The sequence below is a fragment of the Lepidothrix coronata genome, unplaced genomic scaffold (genome assembly GCF_001604755.1).
Source record: "Lepidothrix coronata isolate B3197 unplaced genomic scaffold, Lepidothrix_coronata-1.0 Scaffold0, whole genome shotgun sequence".
Classification (NCBI taxonomy): domain Eukaryota; kingdom Metazoa; phylum Chordata; class Aves; order Passeriformes; family Pipridae; genus Lepidothrix; species Lepidothrix coronata.
Window position 1 is genome coordinate 7,844,693 of NW_016690180.1, and position 22,198 is coordinate 7,866,890.

The 22,198-nt window shown below is 37.1% G+C and overlaps 1 protein-coding gene across 1 annotated transcript in view; it reads left to right on the forward strand.

Moving 5' to 3' along the window:
• Positions 1-388: 388 nt before the first annotated feature.
• The window catches only part of NFXL1 (nuclear transcription factor, X-box binding like 1), a 46,616-nt gene continuing 24,806 nt past the window's right edge, over positions 389-22,198 (forward strand). The window contains exons 1-15 of the mRNA XM_017804832.1: positions 389-554; positions 1,852-2,022; positions 2,357-2,466; positions 4,117-4,250; positions 5,737-5,915; positions 6,085-6,246; positions 6,352-6,452; positions 7,662-7,776; positions 8,105-8,229; positions 9,159-9,281; positions 10,615-10,705; positions 13,997-14,117; positions 14,544-14,700; positions 15,417-15,508; positions 18,900-18,921. Of these exons, the coding sequence (XP_017660321.1) occupies positions 389-554; positions 1,852-2,022; positions 2,357-2,466; positions 4,117-4,250; positions 5,737-5,915; positions 6,085-6,246; positions 6,352-6,452; positions 7,662-7,776; positions 8,105-8,229; positions 9,159-9,281; positions 10,615-10,705; positions 13,997-14,117; positions 14,544-14,700; positions 15,417-15,508; positions 18,900-18,921 (1,869 nt within the window). The remainder of the gene's footprint in view (positions 555-1,851; positions 2,023-2,356; positions 2,467-4,116; positions 4,251-5,736; positions 5,916-6,084; positions 6,247-6,351; positions 6,453-7,661; positions 7,777-8,104; positions 8,230-9,158; positions 9,282-10,614; positions 10,706-13,996; positions 14,118-14,543; positions 14,701-15,416; positions 15,509-18,899; positions 18,922-22,198) is intronic.

Here is a 22,198-nt window from a genome sequence, read left to right on the forward strand (position 1 = left end):
TGGGGTCACCATCCCTGGAGGTATTTAAAAGCCTTACAGATGTAGCACTTAGGGACGTGGTTCAATGGTGGACTTGGCAGTGGAGGGTTTAGGGCGGGACCAGGTGGTCCCTGACCTCTCCTAACCACAAGGTCTGTCCGTGTGACTCAGTGACGGGCAGGGCCGGGCCAGGGTTGCGGTGCTGGCACCGCCCCGCCCGCCGCGCGGGGGGCGCTGGGAGCTGTAGTCGCGCTGCCGCGGGAGCACCGGCGTCCGCGCCGCCTCCGCCGCCGGTGCCGGGCGGAGGGGCCGGGCCGGGCGGGGAGGAGAGGGAGACTCAGCTCCCCTCGCGGTGGCGGTGCCGGGACCGGTCTCTCTCTACCGCCCTCCGCTCACCGGCGGGGCAGGAATGGAGGCTGCCTGGCGCCAGGGAGGCCGGGGCCGCGGCCGTGGCCGCGCCAGGCCCGGGGACGGGCTCGCCGCCCGCGCTGGGGCGGCTGCCCGGCCCCCGGCCCCGAGGGCCCGCGGCAGTGCCCGCGCTGCGGCCGCAGGGACCATCGGCGAGGGGGCCAGCGGTGAGTATTGCGTCCTGTGCCCCCTACCCGAGCTGCAGGGTCCCGGGCGGGGCAGCCGGCGGTGGCTCGGAGCCCCTGCAGGTGGCCAGGTCGGGGCTGTGCCCGGGACCACGGGGAAGGGAGGCTGGCGGGCCCCGGCTCCGCTCCGCGCTGCTCGCCGGTGCTCGCCATGTGCCGTGTGCTGCCTGCAGGCTCCTGCCCGCGGGAGATGCGGGGCCTCGGGCAGTGGCGGGGGGCTCGGGGCTGTGCCCTCCGCAGGGAGCACAGTCGGTGCCCCTGAAGCAGAAGAGTAAAGTGTGAAGTAAAGGATGAAGTATCAGTTTCTTATCACGGCTGGAGTTGCCCGGTAGGGACACGCATCTTTAGGTGCTCTGGTTAGGGAGCCGCGTTGCCGCGGTCTGGGAAAGGTGCGGGCTTTTGGTGCGCGGGGCTGCTGAGAGTGCAAGTTAATCCTTGTGAAATACAGCACAAAAGTGCCAAAGTCGGAGCTCTTTTAAGTGGCAGCATAGTTTCTTAAGCCTTAAAACTAAACTTGACAACACCCTAGTGAATATATTGGGTGCAATAGTCTAATACGGACGACTAGGAGGTACTTAAGACCTGCGATCTGGTGAAGACCTTTATATCTCTGTGGAATGTAATCTTAAAGGCACTTTGGTTTATTATGAACTCTGTTGAGTTACATAATTTTGTACCTCTGTGTGAGAACCTTCCTCTATTTCACGTGCAGTAACTTCAAAAAAAGCTTGTATTAAAATACCCCATTGCTTTTAATGCTGCCAGCTGTGAAACGGCATGAACATTCTATTGCAATAAAGATTTGTCGAATTTGAGGGACATCAGTGAAAGTCGTAATTTAAGACATAATAAATGCGGAGACAGTTACCTGTAGGGTATCTGCAAATCATAACAATTGTCAAGAATTGTGCAGTTTCTGTTTTTCTTCCTCATACTCTGAAAGTTGTGTTTTTGTAGGATGTGTGTGTGGTTTTCTAAGTATCCTTTTCATAAAGCAGCATTATAGATGCATATATTCTGATATATTTGGTTGGGTTTGTCAGCAGTAATTGATAGATAAGAGTTCCTGCTGTGAATTTTATAGATTATGCACAGTAAAGAAGTAAATACAATTTATCTGTTCTTGTATGGTATTGAAAATGTAACAATGTACTCCCCTTAAAAAAATAAAATCAGTAAGTTCTTTTAAAAAAAGGGCAGTTGAAAGTATGTAGAACTGAATGTAGTGTTATGATTAACTATCATGGTATTAATCATCAGTAATATTTTCTCTTAATAGAATTATCTTCACTGAAGAAATTTGATGAAATTAAGAAGGCTAATCAAGCTGCAGCAAAAAAGCTAATTGGAGATCAATTAAGCTCCTCGTCTGAAGATGATGATGAAGATGCTGAAGTGAAACAAGGAAAAATTTTGGACAAAACGTTTAACATTTACACCAGTCAAACTGGTAATTTTTTTTTCATTTATTGACTTTTATTTTGGTATGAAAGCATAAACAATGCTGTGTCATTGTCTCTGTTTTAGGATTTTTCCATAATTGGAAGGAAAGCACTCTATACTGATGTCTTGCATTAAAGAATATTTGTTCCCAGCCATGCATGCTGGCAGTATTTCTTGTCTTTCCATGCAGAAGCAATGGTATAGTTTTAAACTGTATTAAATGTGGTTTTATAATAATATGACTGGCCTTTATTCAGAGAAAAAACCCCCAGCAGTCTCAACATGTACCAAATAGCAGATCGAACGTTACTGATTGTTTTAAAAATCTTTATACATTAAAGATGGAGATGCAAGTGAACTGGAACGTACAAGACAGTACATGAATGAAGCTTTTCAGTCAGGGGCTATGACATGTCTCATCTGCATTGCTTCCGTTAAAAGGAACCAAGCTGTAAGTACTTTCAGTAATCTTTTAGAATGAAACAAATATAACCGTCTGAATAACATGTTTTTAATTATAATACTGAGATAATTCGTGGGATTGTTAGCTTTAAAATGGTAAGAGTACTAAATGCAGCACTTGGCATCTTTGGATTTTGGAACACTTATATATAAGTACTTATATATGTAGCTTGTAATAAGAATATGTATTTCTTTACATATGTTTGTTATCATATGTTATCATAGTTATTTTTAGATTTTAGGGAGTAGCAGATGTAAAAAATAAGTGCTCGAAAGTCAGTGCTTACAATGGTGTATCCAATAAGCTATGGTGTAGCAAACACCAAAGCAAGAAATACTAAGAAGTTAAGAGATACTATTGTTAGATTTATAGCAGGGGAGCTAAGATAAGCTTTGCTGCCCCAAATGCTCGTCAGGTGAAAGAAGTGTGCACATCAGAGAAATTCAGCCTGTTTCATATAGGTACATTTTATATAGCAGAGACTTGAGGACAAATATTTTTTCACTTTTATTGTTATGTATGAGCTTCCCTTTGACGTTGACAGGCTAAGCCCTGTTTCTGGTGTAGTTACTTGAATCAAAAACATATTTTCAACTGTATGTTTAATATCAAAAAGAAGTGCAGAAAATGTGTTAATTTCTTGTGATGAATATAGATGGACTACATGTACCTGATGAAACTATAGTCAGTAACTTTTTAAAACAAGGCAATACGTTTTGTGTGAATTCTTAGCATACTTATCCGTATTTTTTCAGACCATAATAAATATGTTAGCTTGAGTTTGAAGTTCTGTGTCTCTTCATAATCTTATCTCAGTAGAAGTGAGATGATTTGGTAACCTGGAAGTCTTTTATAACCAGTGGTTTGCTAGTTATCTTGAATTTCAGTGTGTTTGTTTACTTAATGACTCCTGCTTAGCTTTAGTTTTGCAAAGTTAGTTACTGTACTTCTAGAAACTTTTGTAATTGACTTTGTCCTCTATAAGTTAATGGAGAAATTCTCCATGTTTTCACAGTATAATTTTATAACACTGTCCAAAGTTATTTTAAAAAAAATTACAAGTTAAATTTTCTGCTGCACTTTTTTTTATCAAATTGCAATAGTTTAGGTAGAGCCAAAGTCACCTTTGTGGTGCCAGGTGGTGTAATAAGGGACAGTGGCACAAACTGAGGCTTGGAAGGTGCAGATTGGGTACTGGGAAGGTAGTATGACACTTGGAGTAGGTTGTCCAGGATGGTTGCGGAGTCCCCATCCCTCAGGACTTTCCAACTTTGCAAGGCAGAGTTGTTTCTGAACAGAGCTAAGTTGGCAATAGTCCTTCTCTGGGCATCAGTTTGTGCTACATGACCTCCAACAGTGTGTTTAAATCAACATTTTTCTGATTATCTGAGTATTTTGGCGTCCATGGGCCTTGACAAAAACTTCCCACGGGAGTCGGGGAAAAAAAGATTTATAGGTATGAATCTGTAACAATAGAACTTCCTGTATTCATCTAACAATGGGTATAATCTATCTCTGAAAACCCATTTTTAAAGGGAAAAGTGAAAACTTGTATTTCTTTAGATACTATGGATGTTCATCAACAGAAACAGAAAGAAACCTAATTTAAATTAATTGACATTTATGTCTCCTCTTTAGGTCTGGAGCTGCTGTGGGTGCTTTTGTATATTTCACCTGGTGTGTATCCAAAAGTGGGCCAAGGACAGCCTTTTCCTTGTGTCGTCTCCTTTGACGGATGATGATTTTGGGAAGAAAGATTATCCCTGGCCATGGTGAGCTTCTTGTGGTACATTTACAGTTATTTCTATTGTGAAAACTATGTGAACTGGTGTTACTTTAGAAAGGAACAATACCTGTAAATGATGTGCATACCAAAAAGCATTTTTAGAAGACTGACTTTTCTATTGATTTTTAAAATTATCTTTAAGTTTTCATTAACATGATTCAGGAATATTTCACAGTGATATTAAAAACTTACTGCATCAAATCTGTTCTGACTTCTGAGAAGGTAACTTATGTATCTTATGGCTCAGCTTCTAATATTTATTCCTGAGTGGCTTTGCATATTTGTCCCTTTTAAAGTTGGCAACATGAAATAAATAAGTTTTAAAGAAGTCCTAAAATAGCAAGATGTAGGGATTTATTATTTACTCTTTTAGTCTCTGTATAATTTCAGCATTAAAGCCAGTCTAGCAGTTTTACTTGAGATTGTATAAAAAAGAAGGCAATATTGTGCCTGCATGAATAAGTTTCCTAAGTGAGTTTGCTTAGGAAATAAAAGTATCAAGTTTTTGGTTGGCAACATCTCAAGTTGATAATGCCTGTTGTACTGTAAACTAGTTTTGTGTTTTAGCATAATGTTTATAATGAAAAAAATTCAAGGTGAACGGTATTTTATTTTACATTCAGGCACATGCTAAAGCTATACAGGCCCTATTGAGAAATGCTTTATGGTCTGTAATGTATTGTATCACGGCAAATTGACATTTTATTTGATAAAAATGAGTGCATAGGTCTTTCAAGGTCCCTGTTCTTCTCTGAGGAGTAGCTCCTTATCTTTTGTCGTTTCCCAGTGTAGCCAGAAATGTAAACTGCTTTGTTTCTTCTTCCTAGTGTTGCCTCCCTCATCCATGGCTTGCACATGAAAGCCTGTAGAGCCTGTTGCACTTAAAAGTTCCAGACCTCTAATGCCTATCTACCTTTAGCAATAATGTATTTTTTAATTTCTTTCAACATCAAGGGTAACAAATAAAGGTGTGCATCTTCAGTCTAAATTTTTTCAGATAAAATTCTAATTATTATGCATAGTTTTAGTAGCATTGCTAAACTTTGTTTTACATGGCTTACGTAGATTGCTGTTAGTAAACACCTGTTTTTTAATCCCTTTTTTAATTAGTTCTGTTTAAGTAGGTTAACTCCTTGTAGCATACGTTGTTGTGGTATTGCCTATCATACAAATTCTTCTGATTCCTACTGTGTTGAATTTTTATCTGTGTATAATCTTAGAGAAAAGAGATTGCTGTGATGGGACAATTCCTTAGACGTTCTAATGAATGCACTGTAAAATCTGACATAGAGAAAGACCTTCAGTGTATATTATAAATTTAACTATATTATTATTGGTTATAGTAGTTGTAAAAATGTTACTGGTAGCATTGTAACAATCTTGGGAAGCCAAAATGATAAGAACTGTTTTTTCTTTTAAAAATTTTTTTTAAAAAATTGCTTTTGTTTTCACTCCTTTTTCCCTCGTTGTAGCCCAAAATGTAGGTTTGAATACAAACGCTCTGAAACTCCCAGTAGGTATTACTGTTACTGTGGAAAAGTGGAGAATCCAACAGTGGACCCATGGCTGGTACCTCACTCCTGTGGTCAGATATGTGAGAGGGAATTCAAACCTTCTTGTGGTCATAAATGTTTGCTGCTTTGTCATCCAGGTAAATCCTTTGCCTCTCTTGGTTGCGTGACCTGTATTTAGGTAGCTGTTACACAGTTTTACTTAAAATCTGTTAAGTATGTTTAAAATTCTCAAGAATAAAAGAGATGTAGTTAAGGCTGCATTTGCTGAATGGCCATTCAGCAAGCTATTCTTTTTCCTGTAATTAGGACCCTGTCCACCTTGCCCAAAGATGGTCACAACAACTTGTCACTGTAAGAAGGCTAAACCAGTGCCCCGGCGGTGCAGTGCCAAGGAGTGGTCGTGTCGCCTGCCGTGTGGACGAACATTGCTGTGTGGACAGCATACTTGTGAGAATTCCTGTCATGCAGGTACACCTGCTCTCTTAAACTTCAGAGGAGTAGTTGTTTCAATTGTTAAGATACATCATCCTTTTGCAACTCCTATTCTTAATGTCACTTTGCAATTACATACAGGAGATTGTCAGCCTTGTCCACGTGTCAGTAAACAACGGTGTATCTGTGGAAGACAGACAGCAGAAAGACTTTGTGCAAGTCCTCAGTGGCAGTGTGATCAGGTATGCTGAAGCTATTCTTTTTAACAGATTTCTCATCATTATAAAATTTGATTACTTGGTGTAATTAAGGATTGGAAAAACTCAATTCGGTAAGAAAATAATTTTTTTTTTAAGTTTTGAAATTGCAATTGAACATATAGGCATTAGTGTTTGAGAACAGATTTAGGTGGTTGCCCAGTTAATTTCTTGTAGTAGCTAAAATGTCACTGTTCTGGAATTGTTCTAGGGTTAGTGTAATAGAGAATTTGACTTTGTATATTCTGCTTGTACTTGAGATTGAAATTTCAGCTGTTGCCTCCAAAAATAAGCATGAAACCACAGCTTAGTAGGCAAGACTTTCATGGTTATTTACTTCTAGTGACTAGCAGAATGAAAACTTTGTGATTCATTCCTTGAAGTATATTTGCAGCTCATGCTTAAGATCAAGGCTATGGATTGATCAACTGTAAAAAATAAAAATAATTTAAAAAAATTAAGTGGCAAATGGGAGGCTGCACCAGGAGGTACTTGGTCGTTCTGATCCCAGTAAGGAAGGCACTTAGCCTCTGTGAAGTATTGGTTAAAATACAGGTTATTTCAGCTAACACTAAGGGAGTATAATATAAAATATAGTGTGTCCCTTTAGACGTTCGGAACCCCAAGCTGTGCATCATCAAATGAAATGTGAATCTGCAGCATGCAGTGCAGACCCCATCTGTAAAACGAGCTTTCCCATTTTGGTCATTGAAACTATTGTAAGATTTTGTTACAAGAAAGCATCTGTGATCATAATTTCTACTGTCAAAAAGAAAGGATGTTTGGGTGAGAACTTCTTGCTACACTTCTAGATAAAGGCAGCATAATCACTGGTACCAAGTGGGAGCTGCCTCCAATCTGCTCTGCTACAGTATGTTTATCCTACAGCCAAGGCGGATGTGCAGTATAATGCAGGCCTGAAGGTTAAGCTGTATGTGCAGCACAGCACAGACCTGGACTACTCAGGTTATCTGAACCACTACCTCCTCAGTATACAGGGGTCTTTCAGACTAGGATCACTGCAGGGATGATCAGTTTTATATGGTGAACTCATCAAATATAAAATTTGTTAGCAAAATGTAAAGAAAGTTAAATTCCATCCAGACGTGTCTCCTACTTTTTACCCTTAGGTTGCTTTGTCTTGGTGTGTAGTTCCATTACACTTCATTTACTTGTTTTTTCTGAGTTTCTCAGGTGTGTAGGAAACGTTTGCCATGTGGTAATCACACATGTGAACAAGTTTGTCATGCTGGTCCCTGTGGAGACTGTCCTCGTTCTGGGAAAAGGTCCTGTCCATGTGGAAAAACAAGTAAGCTACAATTTTTTTTTTTTAATGATAAATTAAAAAAAACCTCATCCAGTCTTTGACAATGAGTAGTTTAGGTTAATTCTGCAGGTCCACAAAAAGTTCTTACAGTCAACTGTGACACTGTATTAACTTTTTTTGCATAGCTTTCAAAGCTTTACTTAGTACCAGGGGTTTAATTTGCGATGTGAATAACTGAGTAACTCTGGAGAAGCTTTTTAAAAAATGAGAGAGAATTGGCATTTGAACTCGTTACACTTTGCATTTTTTTCCTAAATATTTTGGCTTTTTTTTCCTAAATGTTTGCTTGTGCTTCTGTCTTTTTATGCAGAGTTTACATTGCCTTGCACAGAAGATGTGCCCACCTGTGGTGATAGTTGTGACAAAGTTCTGGAATGTGGCATCCATAAATGTTCACAGCGCTGTCATCGGGGTCCCTGTGAAATATGCAGACAGGTTAGTCTTGCTGTAGCAAGTTCACATTTTGTTAGGGTTTTTAAACTGTATGCCTGAAACAGTGTGAATCTCCTAAGGAAAATGAAGTTGTATCTATCACAAAATCTATGAGTTTATGTTCATTAAAAGCAGCACGTTCTTTTTCTATTCGCCTGTCGCTCCAATACATTTCTGAGTAAGTAGTTGAGCATTATGTATCTGAACTAGGCATAGATGAGTGTTTTATTGTTTGGGCCTATTTTTGGTTTGTTTTCATTTTTTTAAATAATTATATCCTAAAAGACAATTTTTCCCCAAATTTTCTAGCTTCCTTGTGGCTTTGTCATATGATATTCCTTCATTAGTGAAATGGAAGGTGCTGTAGCATAACATTATTTTCTTACAAACAAGAAAATAAAGTTTTGGTCTGGTCCAAACATCATGGAGCATCTGTGGTCTGGTCTATAAACCCATTGCTCTCTGGTCTCAGTTGTCTTTTCCTGAGCCAGCTTTGGCTACAAAGTCTATGGTGAAAGTAGTTAGCACATGACAGCTGGGATGAAGGTCAGATAGACCTGCTCACTTACATTTTCCCTGTATTCATGATGGATGAATCTAGTTTACTGTGCACGAGGGGTTCTTTTTTGGATGAATTTGTTTTGTGTTTACACTTGATATCTTCCACTACACACTTGCTTGGTTCCTTTGAAGTGACTTCCCTCTGAGTGAAGAGGCTACAGTGAGGTGTTTGCAATACCAACTTAAGGTCCCCAGGTAGTTACTTCACAGATAGCTAATCTGCTCTTCCTGTTGTGACAGAGCAGTGTAAATGTTACTTTCCCTTGTACTTTTCTTTACAGGTAGTAGTAGATCGTGTTGTTTTCTTTTTTTTTTTTTTTTTTTTTTTGTGTTAAAAATACTCTGCTTTTTTTACCTGTCTTGCTGCCCAGGAGGTTGAAAAGCAGTGTCGCTGTGGAAAGCACACTAAACGCATGCCATGTCATAAGCCATATCTGTGTGAAACAAAGTGTACTAAAATTCGAGATTGCCAAAAGCACCAGTGTCGGAGAAAGGTGAGTGCCCACAGATGATCTTTCTCAAATGTATTGTTTAGATAACTTTTTTCAAAATTTAGACATAATATTTTATACTATATAGAGATCTCATTGATTTATTGCTCCACCTCGTGTTAATGTGTAGAAAGAAGTGTTTTCTTCAATGCCATTCATATTAGTTTTCAGTGTACTAGAATTCTCTGAACAGCAAGTCATCAAGAAAAACTAAGTGGCCTTAAAAACTGGGAGGAGATTTTGACAACTCTCCAGTTCTAGAAGGCAGTTTTGCTTTCAGATTCTCTAGTAGTTACTCATGCTTTATGCATTCTGTAGTAGTTAAACCCGTTTATTTCCTAACTTTGTAGGCAGAGCTGGAGATCTGTCATAACTTTGTAAGAAACATACTCTTATTTTTCATAAGCCCAGCATTCCATCACACCTAATATGCACCACTGCAATCAGCAGTAGTCTGACAATTGGGAATTGGAGTTTTGTTTCCCTTCGCATTTGAAATCAAAAGAATGATTGATAGTCTCTGTCTTTTCAATTTATTCATTAAAGAAGGCCTGAAAGTTGTCTGCTGTTTGTGAATTAATACATTATGAAAGTTGGACTTCTTATCCCAAACAGGCATGAAAAAATACAGTTTTATTCTCATGTGTTTTTTAATATTATTGTTAAAGTGAATTTACTCTGTGTGAAAAGATTACAAAGCAAGTAAATGCAACCTTGACATCTTTAATTTATGATAAAAAATCCATGTTTCTCTTCCTAATTGTCATCCTTCGTATACAGTTTGGAAGGTGGGTACCTTTCAAGTTAATAAAAATGGGGTTCCCTCCTGTCCTGGCATCCACCACTGTAGTGGTGTGATAGTAGAAAACTGATCCTAAAGTTATCTGAGCTTTACTATAAAGATAAAGGTGTTTAAAAAAATTATTAGCAATATATTTGTGCTAGGGACGATATAGCATAAAAGTGGAAGAAATTGCAGAGTAATGGGGCAAATTGTTGAATATTTTATGTGTAATCTTCGGAATTATTTTAGATTAAAATATTACAAGAATCTGAACTTTTAAATGTTTTTTTGAAGCTCTCTGCCTTTTTAGTATGTCGAAATGATGCTTTCAAATGTGTGTTTTCTTGCTGTTTTATAACTTGAAATTTTTTAAAACCATTGTACAGGTAGCCTCCTTTGTGGAGGAAACTTGTCTAAAGTACATTGACATTTTTTTAATAAGTATTGCAAAAATGAGATGGCAGGACTGGAAAAATATATACCAGAAATTTCTAAATTTTCGGTTATATAGACCTTTTTGGGGTTTTTTTGTTTTATTTTGTTTTTTAATAGTGCTGTTCTGGAAATTGTCCACCTTGTGATCAAGTCTGTGGGCGGACTCTAGGCTGCAGAAATCACAAATGTCCTTCAGGTTGCCACAGAGGTAAGAACGGGTGAAGAATCCCTGTAGTCGTGGAATATTGTTTATTTTTGCCAAATTTTATGCTTGTGTGACTCTGTGTGGTCCTTAATGAATTCTCTCGCTTGTTGCATGTGGGCTTTTTGTGGGGGCAGTGTGTTTGAAAGTGCTGGTTAGAACTTAAAGACCTATATAGTGGCAACTTGAGTTTTTACCTGGTGTTTTTGCTTAACATTGTTCCTCTTTCCAGCTGTGTAATTCAAAAGCCATGGCTTGCCTTTTTTTCACCAATAATTCTGTTCAAAATTATTCTTTTCACTGAATATGCATAACAAATACATATAGAAATGACTGTTGCTGGTTGAGTCTGGATGATTTTTAAAAATCCTAGAATACAACATGTGGTACAAGTGGGCTTAAAATTTAAAAATAAATATGATGGAATTCGAAAGTATATTGGTATCTTGCTGTTGAAAGAAAATAAGTACTTGTTACTTACTGTATGAAGGATAGCAAAAAAGTTGACTTCTGCATGCCATGACCTTGGTTAAAAAGATGCTGGAAATGGCCAGAATTACCTGGCAGCTTTTATCCTGGCCAATTGCTTTGACATTTCCTTGGTAGGGGATTAAATTGGAATGACTGGAAAATTATCTGCCCTCTCAGCAATTTCCCCACAGAAGCTGCTGCCCTGCTGAAACAGCAGCTGAGTAGCCTATATAATTTCCCTTAGTATTCTGAACTATAAATTGCAACAACTCAAGAAATAATTCACAGCTTGTACAACCAGTCTTCCTTCTGAGGGAGTGACTCTTTAGAGGAGAGTACAGGTAAATGTGGTAATTGTCCCAGTTAACTTGCTATTAAATCTGTCACCACAAACTAGTGGTTTGTTTTTTAGTCTGTGAACTGTGTCCCTTTTCTTCTTACCTTTCCTTTCTTCTCCCCTCTGCCCCTGTACCTCTCCAAAATCCTAGAAATACATAATTTTTTGTGTATTGTCAGAACAAAACCGGTAACATTGCGTTTCTGCATTAGTTTGTTTGATAACTAAAACATAGAATAAAATTCTCATTGAAAAACTAAGGAGTCAGTGTTGCATTATAGGATAAACTTTTACGTTGAGTGATGGTTTATATTTGATGCTGTTTGCATTTTACAGCCTGGCTAAAAATGACAAAGATTTCTAATAACTAACATGAAAACAATAAAGCAGTATCTGTAAGAAAATAAAAGTGATCTTTGAGACTGTAAATGTCAAATATATACACTTTGAAGTGTAATTTATCAAAAGAGTATAATTGTCTATTTGCTAACTAAATTTGCATATAATGAAGCTAGTAACTATGATATCAGATGATAAACTTATTTTCTAAAACATAAACTTCTCTGTGCTTTAACAAATACAGTCTAGTACAGACTGTAATATCTTGATGAATGTAAATATTCCTAATCAAGGCAATTATTTTTATTTGAAAATATTTATATTCATGTTTCTCCTTATACACCAGTACTTTAATAGCTACTGAAAGTTATGATTAATTATTTTATCTTTAGAATGTAATACCAGGTCAGGTTAATTTTGCAATGAGCTGCCAGATCTCAGGGACCACTGATTTTAAAGGAAATATATACCTCCTAGAAAACAACTTCCCAGAGGTTGATAATAAGCAGTTGGCCTTTTGCAGGGGTCCCTGAAAAAAGGTAACAATCTATTGTGTGTGGTTTGATTTTTATTTTTTTTTAAATTCTTTTTTTGTTATGTTTTTCATGCTTGCTGAAATTTAGAATTTGTTGCCAGGGAATAGAAATATTAGCCACTCTGAACAGCATAGCTTTAGACCTTCAGTTTATTTTGTAAAAATAGCTGGACAAACTGGAGAAGCGGGCCCATGGGAATCTAATGCAGTTTAACAATGCCAAGTGCAAGGCACTGCACCCAGGTCGTGGCAAACCCTGGTATCAACACAGGCTTGGGAGATGAACAGCTTGAGAGCAGCCCTGCTGAGAAGGACTTGGGGGTGCTGGTGGATGAGAGACTGCACATGAGCCAGCGATGTCCACTTGCAGCCAGAAAGCCAGTTGTACCCTGGGCTGCATCCAAAGCAGTGTGGGCAGCAGGTTGAGGGAGGTGATTTTTCCCCTCTACTCTCTGCTTTTGTGAGACACCACTGGAGTGTTGCATCCAGCTCTGGAGTCCCCAGTACAGGAAGGACATGGACCTGTTGAGTCGAGTCTAGAGGAGGGCCACCGAGATGATCAGAGGGATGGAGCACCTCTTCTATGAGAAAAGGCTGAGAGAATTGGGATTGTTCAGCCTGGAGAAGAGAAGGCTTTGGGATAACCTAATTGCAGCCTTCAATACCTGAAGGGAGCCTACAAGAAAGATGGAGAGGGACTTTCTACAAGGACATGAAGTGGCAGGACAAGGGAAAATGGCTTCAAATTGAAAGAGAGTAGGTTAAGATTAGGTACTAGGAAAAAAAATCTTTACTGTGAAGATGGTGAGGCACTGGAACAGGTTGCCCAGAGAACCTGGAGATGTCTGATCCCTGTAAGTGTTCGAGACCAGGTTGGATGGTGCTTTGGGCTAGCTGGTGTAGTGTAAGATGTTCAGAACTGGATGGAACTAGAACCCAAACCATGTTGTGATTCTATGATTTTATGTGTGCTGATAATATATTATAATTTAATTTACTTTACAATATAAAGACTGCAGTACTTCCATCCTTTGCTCTTCAGCAGCCTGTTGTTATTGAGACATCTGCTTCTTGAAGTGATGCTTCTCAGATCCTGCTAACAAGTCAGAATTGCTTAAAACATTTGGCTGTCAATACTTCTTTCAAAGCATTGCTTCCTTTAAAATTTCAGAATCCAATATGGTTAATAATCCAAGACCCACATCTAAATTTGCCTTTTTTAGAAGATTCACATTCTTACTATTAATTACTCAATAATAAAACTTGGCAATTGGCTCTTGAAAAAATGGTGTGAGAGAGCTATAAATTAAAACATGGGTCTTTTACAAATATGTTTTTAAAAATATATCAGATTAGTAACATGAGAAACTTTATAGAGGTGAAGGATCTTTTCAAAACAGCATTCATTATACATATGCTGAACATTTAATATCATCCAAAATCTGCAAAACCTTACCAGTTTTTCAGTGTATCTTACCTTTTTGAATTTAGATAAAAGATGATATGTCTTCATATGTATATAAGACTGAAATACTAATAGAAAAAGAAGCACTGTGTGAGCCAAATAACTGGACTTCTTTTCAAAATGTCATACTGTTAATGTATTTGTTTTTAGGTAGTTGTAATCCATGTCCAGAGTCTGTAGATGTGAAATGCAATTGTGGAAAAACTGTCATTAAAGTGCCCTGTGGCAGGGAGCGTACCATCAGACCTCCCAAATGCAAGCAACTGTGCAGGTCAGTATAGAAAGTATGTGTGTTTTTTGTTCTTGTTTCTTATTCTAATTTTGTAGTCCCACTCATTTCTTCCAAGTCATCTCTGGTATGTTTTGAAGTACCTCCATGAGACAGTCTATCTAGAAAAATTGACTAGCAAAAGGAAAAAGAATATTTTCTGCTGGGGTCTAGCAAGATTGCTCAGCGCAGAGTAGAATTTGGATTAAAACAACTGTTTGAATATGTAAACCCAGCTTTGATTTTAGTTTTATTTAGAACTCCTGTTTTAATTTTATTGTAATATTAACAACTGCTGAAGTCGAGAAGAAAAAAAAACCCCAAACCAACTTGTTCATTTCAATTCTTTGTGTATTGAGCATAATTGCCCAGTGACTGTAACTTCTTATTTTTTGCTGTCATATTGATTCCTCTTGGATTTTATTTCAGTCGACCACCTACCTGCCACCACTCTACCCAGGAGAAACACTATTGTCACTTTGGGCGGTGTCCTCCGTGTCGTCAGCCCTGCCAGAAAACATTAACGTGTGGTCATATGTGCCCTGTTTCCTGCCATGACGAAGCTCTTGTGAGGCAAACTGGCTCAGTAAGTAAATAGTGAAAAATGGTGTATTACTGTTGTGAAGAATGAGCAACAGTTCAACCTTAATCTTATATTGGGGGCTTTTGAAGTTCAGAGTAAATAAAAATCAGTCAGCATACTGCTCAGCGCAAAACTAAGTGGTGCTTTGTTGCAATGTAAGTGATTTTGTAATATATAATTGAATTTGCAGTTTTCAACAATTATAATTACTCAAGAAATTATGAGATTTTTGTTAGAGTTGTATTAGAAATGTTTAATTCCAAATGTATGCAATTGCTTTTAACATAAGAGCAAAAAATAAATTTTACCTCTGATATTTACTTAACCATCAAAATTTGCACAAGACAGAAGTGAGAAATTGTTTGGCATTTTTTAGCATGATGCATGCACTGCATGATGGTAATTGAACTAGCTTACTAATTTAAATATTTTTATATTTTTACCTCTATTAAATAGTTAGGATTGGTTGACTCTTTTGTTTGGCTTTGTGCTTAAGTTTTAGCAGTAAGGACCACATTTTCTTATTCCTAACCAGGCTAAGTTCGATGAAACAGTAATTTTTTTATGTGTAGGGGGTGTTGAGATTTCCATTAGTAAAAAGTTAGTTACTAGGAAGTGAATTTGTTAGAACTGGGAACTCTTTAGATGATGTGTTTATTTATGGTCAAGCAGGTAGTTGTGTTTGTGTTTTGTATTCACCTAGTGTCTCTTGCTCTCAGCATCAGTCTGCAGGTCCTTGGGAACAGCCATCTGAGCCAGCTTTCATTCAAACTGCATTACCGTGTCCTCCCTGTGAGGTTCCTATACCAGTGTACGTATTAAAAAAGGAAAAAAAAGTTTTTACGTGGTAAAAGATTTTTTTCTTTTTATACTGTTGTAGAGGTGGACATGAAAATAACCATATTTTCGTCTCCAGATGCAAAAAGCCTATGTGAACACCATTCTCATAAAGCTGGGAGCACTGTTGGTTCTTTAAGACATTTCTCTAATGTGTGCTCACTGTGTGAAAGGACTGATAGTAAGGATTAGTTTTTCTAATGTGTGCTGTGTGCAATGCTACTTTAAAAGAAAATGCAAAGTTTGATAGTCATCAGTGACATGACTTTTTCTGTGTAGTTTCTGTCTTGGTTTATGGGATCATAATATTCTGCGTAATGAGTTGCTGTTTTGTTTCTCAGTTGTTCAGTTATGGTATGCTATTGAATGATAGGTTCATACTTTTCATCCCATTGGCTTGTTTCCTTTCTGATTTTGACTTGTCCAGAAGGTTCTGTTCCTTGAGTTGAACTCAATCAACTCTTTCTATGATGGTGCTGAGGATATAGGGGAACACAGGATGATGACACTTTTTCACCATTCTTTTTCAATGTGATGGAGCCTCTGTTTACATTACAGAGAATTCAGTATTTATCTGAAAAATGAAATGCTGGTGGGGATTTTGGTTTGGTTTTGTGTTGTGGTCTCTTTCTGTTTTAAACCCTGCATACTTCACAGGCATTACTGCCTTTTTGGTTTTTAAACATCCCTCTTTAATGAGGGAGTATTACATCCTGATTTTGTGAAGTGAGAACTAGATGGAGGAAGATGATAAAAAGATCCATTTCACTTGTCAGTGTAGATATGTTTAGAACTTAATATAGGATTGTGCTATAATAGGTTTTACTTCTGTTCAAAACTGTGACCATACAGTGTTTGTGATACTTGAGTTCAAAGTTCAAAGCCAGATTCCCAAAAGGTGGAAAAGGTCAGATTATTTTGACCAGTCTGGCTTCAGTGTTTGTGTAGAAGCCTGTAGCAACTGTTTTGTGTAGGTATTCAGTAGAAGTCAGTGTAACATCATGCATTTTGTAAGACGTCTCCTAGTTCCTCTGAATTTCAACATCAAAATAGCCTCCTTTAGTCTGAAGACTTTTCCCCAGAGGAGGTAAGTCTGCTAAGTGAGAAGGAAACTCTACTGGAAAAGTTGTATTTAATTTTCTAACTAGAGGAAGCATCGTTACATTTCACAGTGCTTGGAGCAAATTAAGGTTCTGTTAGCATTAGATCATACTAATTCTGGAATATCATAACTCTCTTGATTGATCTTTGCAATTGTAATGTTCTTTTTTTTTTTCCTTTTTTTTTAAATGAAAGTGATATGGGAGACGTTTCCTGAATTAAGAAAATAGTAATAAACAAAACCGTGGTTATAAAGTAATGCGTTGCTACAAATCAAATTATGTGACAAGTTCTTAGATCATTAGCAGAGCTTCTGAAATCATTGCTGGAATAGTGACATTTGAACAAATATGATGATGGAGAATAGTTTAAATAATACTGTTCTGTATGAATGGATGTTAGTGGAGATTCCATTCTTCACTGCTGAAACTTTGCAGTACTTTCTGGGTTTTTTTCTAGTAATTTGGTATCTTTGAACAGGAGCAGGTAGAGATTTGTTATGCGTTTGGTATTTATTTCTGTAACTGGTTAAAAAGGGAGTTTCTGGAAAACTGTTTGCTCTGTTAATTTTGAAGGACCATTGAGGCTTAGGTCGTCTAGTCCAGCCTCCTGCTGAAAGCAGATCAACACTGAATTCAGAGCAATTTGCTCTAGCTTTGTCCAGCTGGACCTTAGGAAACCTCAAGTAAATTGATTCTACAGTCTTTCAGGACAATCTTTTTCAGTGCTCAATTATACTTTTACTGATTTTGGTTTTATTTTTCCTCCACTGTGTATCCAGTCAGAACCTTACTTGTTTAAGAGTATGATTGTCTCTTGCCTCCCTGCTATGAACCTCAGTAAGGAGCCTGGCTTCATCTTCTTGGTAACTTCCCCTTAATGCTAAAAGATTACTATTTTATCCCCAGCCAGTAGCCTGCAACGTTGCTGGGATTTAGTCAGTCACAGATGCAGGATTTTGTCTGTCTCTGCATTTCATGAATTTCCTCTCAACCTGTTCCTCCAATCTGTCTAGATCCTTCCAAATGGCACCTCTGCCCTCAAATGTGTTGACTGTAGCGTCCTTTAATGTTACTTGCAAAATTAGTGCATTTTGTCTCTTCCAAGTTACTGGGGAAAAAAAATAATTAAACAAGATAGGTCCCAGGCTGAAGAATTCTGTCTGCGACTGCTGTCCAAGTAGGATACAAAAACTAGCTACTACCATTTGAGCCCAGTGATCCTGCTAGTTTTTCGTGTGTCTGGTGGTTCATCTGACACCATTATAGCTCAACTTGAATGCAAGTTTGCCATGGGGAATTCCTCACTCACAGATTTAGTAGTTACATGGCAGAAGGCAATCAGGCTGGCTGAGCAGTTTCCCCCTTGCAGTTGAACAGAAGTGTGCTGCAATGGAATGCAGAGATCCTAGAAGCCCAGTTAGCTGGATATAGGAAGATTATTGTGGATATAAGGTAGTTGAGCTGTATTGAATGAAAAACAGGCTCCTGTGCTGCATCTGCTGTTTCTTATACTAGGTGAAAGACTGATTGCTCTTGCTAGTATCCTGCTGTCCTAAAGACCATCTGTAGCTATTGTTAGTTGTTTTGTGTCAGAGAAGTTATCAGGGATTTTTTTTAAAATACTCTTCTGGAAATTTTTAGGAACTGATTTAGAGGTATTTTAGCTTGAATATTCATGATTATTTCAGTGCTCTCCCTTATAAGATATCAATAGAGAAATCAAGAAGGTGATGGATATGAAATGACAGGTAAAAAAAAAGATAGCTTTCAAAGTAACTTGAGCAAAGGATTGATTTTGGTGTTTGAATGAGTCACAAATTATTTAATACCTTCACAGTTCAGATCAGAGTGCAGGTTTTCTTACCTAGGAACAGTAGAGCTTTCTAAAAGGGAGAAAACTGTAAACCTAAGAGTAGACTAGATAGTTCTTTGAAATAACTGATAGTGGTCTATTAGTAGAGACAAAGGACAAGATATTTGGAAGCAAAGCAGGTTATTTTCTAAAATAAGTTATTGATTTCATATACAACTACAATTAATTTGCACATGAAACAGATTTTGGGATTGCCATCATAAAACACAGTAATCAAAGCAACTGTTGGAAAGGAGGAGGCATTGAGCTGCATAGACAGATGATTTTCTATTAGTTTGCACTTTTTAAAAATAGATTGCATTGATTTTTGTGTGAAAAGCACTGTCACTGTTTTAAATCCCCTAAAAAAGTACATGTTTTCTAAATCTGTGATTTTTTCTCTTTAACAGGGAATGTCTTGGACAGCATGAGGTGAGTCATGGAAACTGCCTTATAAAGTGAAATATGGCAGATATTATGTCAGTCTGAAAAAAAAGCACAAAAGAGAAATAATAGATTTTTTAATACATATTTTTAAACCAATTAAGTACCTTATCCCAAGGGTTTACGTATCAGAAGGTATTTTAGTTCCTTTTTGAAGAATATGTAACTAATTGACTTCATAGAATTTGTGAACAGAAATTTAGACTCATGATTTACGTAGCTATTCGTGTATTCTTGCAGTTGTTAACAATATGTTGGAATGGTTTTGGGTGGTCTTTTTTATTAGATGCTTCTGGTTTTTTTCCACCTCATTCTATGGTTATTAATCTCTCCCTATTACACACTTTCCTTAGCGCTCCTATAAACTGCTGTGTATATTTTAAAAAGACAAGGAACATAATATCATACAGGAAGATTTTCACATGACTTGGATCTAAGCACACATGGATGAAATCAGACAGTATAGTAGAAACTTCTTTAGTGTTACTTATTAGGTTGTCTTTTGATGAAAACTAGCCTTCTCTACTTTTAGGTGAAGTCATTGTCTATTTTGGCTTACATGAGAAGAAAATCTAATTGATGCTTAAATAACTATCATCATTATTCACAGTAATTTCTAAAAGTTATGAAATTTAAGGTCAACTCATTTTTCTTGATTTTAAAAGATGATTGCTAAACTAATTTAAAAAAAAGCTGTGGCTATTATGGCTTTGTCTACTAATCATCATCATCATCTAGTATGTCTGGCATAAATTCACTATCAAAGTCCAACTAACAATATTATAAAAAAACCTAGAATCATTTTAAGCAAGTAACAAATTCTAGAAAACAGTAAAAACAAAAATTTTTTTTTTCTTTGACCTTCTTTAATAATCTCTTGATATGTATTAAAATGGTGGATCAATTATGTTGTGGCAACATCTTCAAATGTTGTTACCAAAGTTCCTGTCTCTGCAGTCTGTTTGTGCGCATATGTGTTAACCCATCTGGGCTGTGAATGCAGCTTCCATAGAGCTACTTTGCAGCTTGTGGGTTCCTAAAGAAAAATTTGCAGTGAAAATGAATGAAAAGAACAACAGTGCCTATTTGTTTGTTGCTGAAACAGAGTGGGTCTTGTTTTTTTCTGCAGTAAAACTTATGGCTTAATTATCCAATATTTTATTGAGTGAGTGATACGGTTTTTGATAGGACATATGGAATCTCACCCTGATTTTCATGAATTTATGTATAAACAGAATATAAGCTGTGGTCAATAGACTGAATATATAACTTGCTCTAGATAATGTTTTTGATACTGTTTAGTTGTACATGGTTGTGAAGTTTATGTCCCTCCACATAACAGAGGGTTAAACAGTATCACTACTCTTATTAGAGAAAATGGTACCAATTACTACGTACTTACTACTACTTATTTCAGAATAATTTAAAAAAAATCTCTATTGCATACTAGTCTTAGCAGAATCAGTCAATGGCTGTGGGTCATGTTTTCTTTATGGATTAGTAGAGAAAATAAATAAAAATCCCAGGGACTCTATACTTGACTTTATTTAGATATTGATGCTGCATGACACTCTATACTCTCAGCCAACAAAGGGCGGTTCTGCCTTCCTTCCGAAGTGCAGCAGTTTCTGGAATGGAGTGAAATTTCCTAATCTTTGAGATTTTCGTGGAAGTCAGGGAAGAGAATGACTTGTTAATGTGTGTGTGAAGAGGGTGTTTGCAGTGTATTTTATGCACATTGTATGTTTTTATGTTGTTCGGAGATCTCTGGAAAGAAAAAAATTAACATGTAATGTCTGTTAAGTGTTTTACAGCCACATTGGCTCTGAACAAGTAATCCCACCTCAAATTAATTTATTTTTGTTAGCAAGAGCTTCCCTTCTATAATAGTTTCCAGCTCCTGATGGCATTTTTACTGGGAAATGTGAACTTTTCACTAGTGACAGAAGTAGCAATTTTCTCAAGCAAAATTTTGCTATGAGTAGGTGCTCATTGCTGTACTATGTTACTCCTTACGTTGTTGTTGCTATACCTCCTGTAATGGAGGAGATAGAAAGAAACTAGGAATGAAGAAAATTACAAAGTCTTCTTGTATTTTAACAGAATGCCTGCAGACAATGAGTAGAATAGAGAGTAAAAGCAAACACCTTAGGACTTTTATAATAAACAAATCTTAGTTTCAAAAGTATTTTTAAGGCATTGATTTAGTTTGCGCTCTTCCATGTCCTGGCATTTAGAACAAGCAATTTATCACTTGAAACAACAGACTTAAAACTAATTTCCAGATGATATAATTGTATAAAATCTCTGTTTAGTTGAAGTATGATTCTGCATGATGTTTAAGCTAAAGTAAAATTTTTTTTTAGCTGAGGTCCATAGCCTTCTTTCAAATAATTTTACTCTGTAAGTTTTGGTTGTTTTTACATATATTTTTTAAAAAATAAATAATTCTTCATTCTTCTATATGTAGGTTCTTAAAAGAGGCTCTGAATTTTGTTTCAGATTGTATGTCAGAAAAATAACCTATCATCAACAGTTGACGCCACCCCGAAAGGAAATCCTGACATTTTACCTTTTTTTAAAACTGTTATAAACATTGGTATTTCGTAGCAATGGTACACATATGCTCTTTTAAAGACTTTTAAAAAATCAAATTATTCTAAATCTCTTTGTGGGAAACATTAAGTAAAGCTGATACAAGGTAAATGCGGACAGAGAAGGAAATCTTAACTGAATATGATATGAATTTATCTGCTGTCTATAATTTTCTTGTGGTGGCTTCATTAAATGTTCTAGAGGAAGGAAGGTGCTCTGATTTTGTTTCCTTGATGAGTATTTTGAATATTGCAATTGATGTATCTATTAACTGCTTTTATGCATTTGGGAGATTTCCTGGAAAGCTTCTGAACCTTGTCATGTCCTTTATTCCTTTCCTTCCTTTTTTTTTCCCTGTGGAATATTTGTAGTGTGAAAATGATGCCTTCTTATTTTCCTTTTTTTCCTATTCAGCTTTCATTAAATACTTCTGGTTTTCATCTGCATTCTTTATTCTTCAGCTCATCAGCCTCCTGGAGTTTGCGTCTTCTTTGATATTTGTCTTTGTAGCGAGAGTAGCAACCTTCATTCAGCCATTTCAGAAATGCATTCCAGATGTAGAAAGTACAGCTTTCTTCTGCTTTGTCCTTTGGATTTATTAGTAGGATCCACAAAAAAATGACTTGCTAAGAAATTTAAAAAAAAAAAAATTCAGTCTAAATTAATTGAA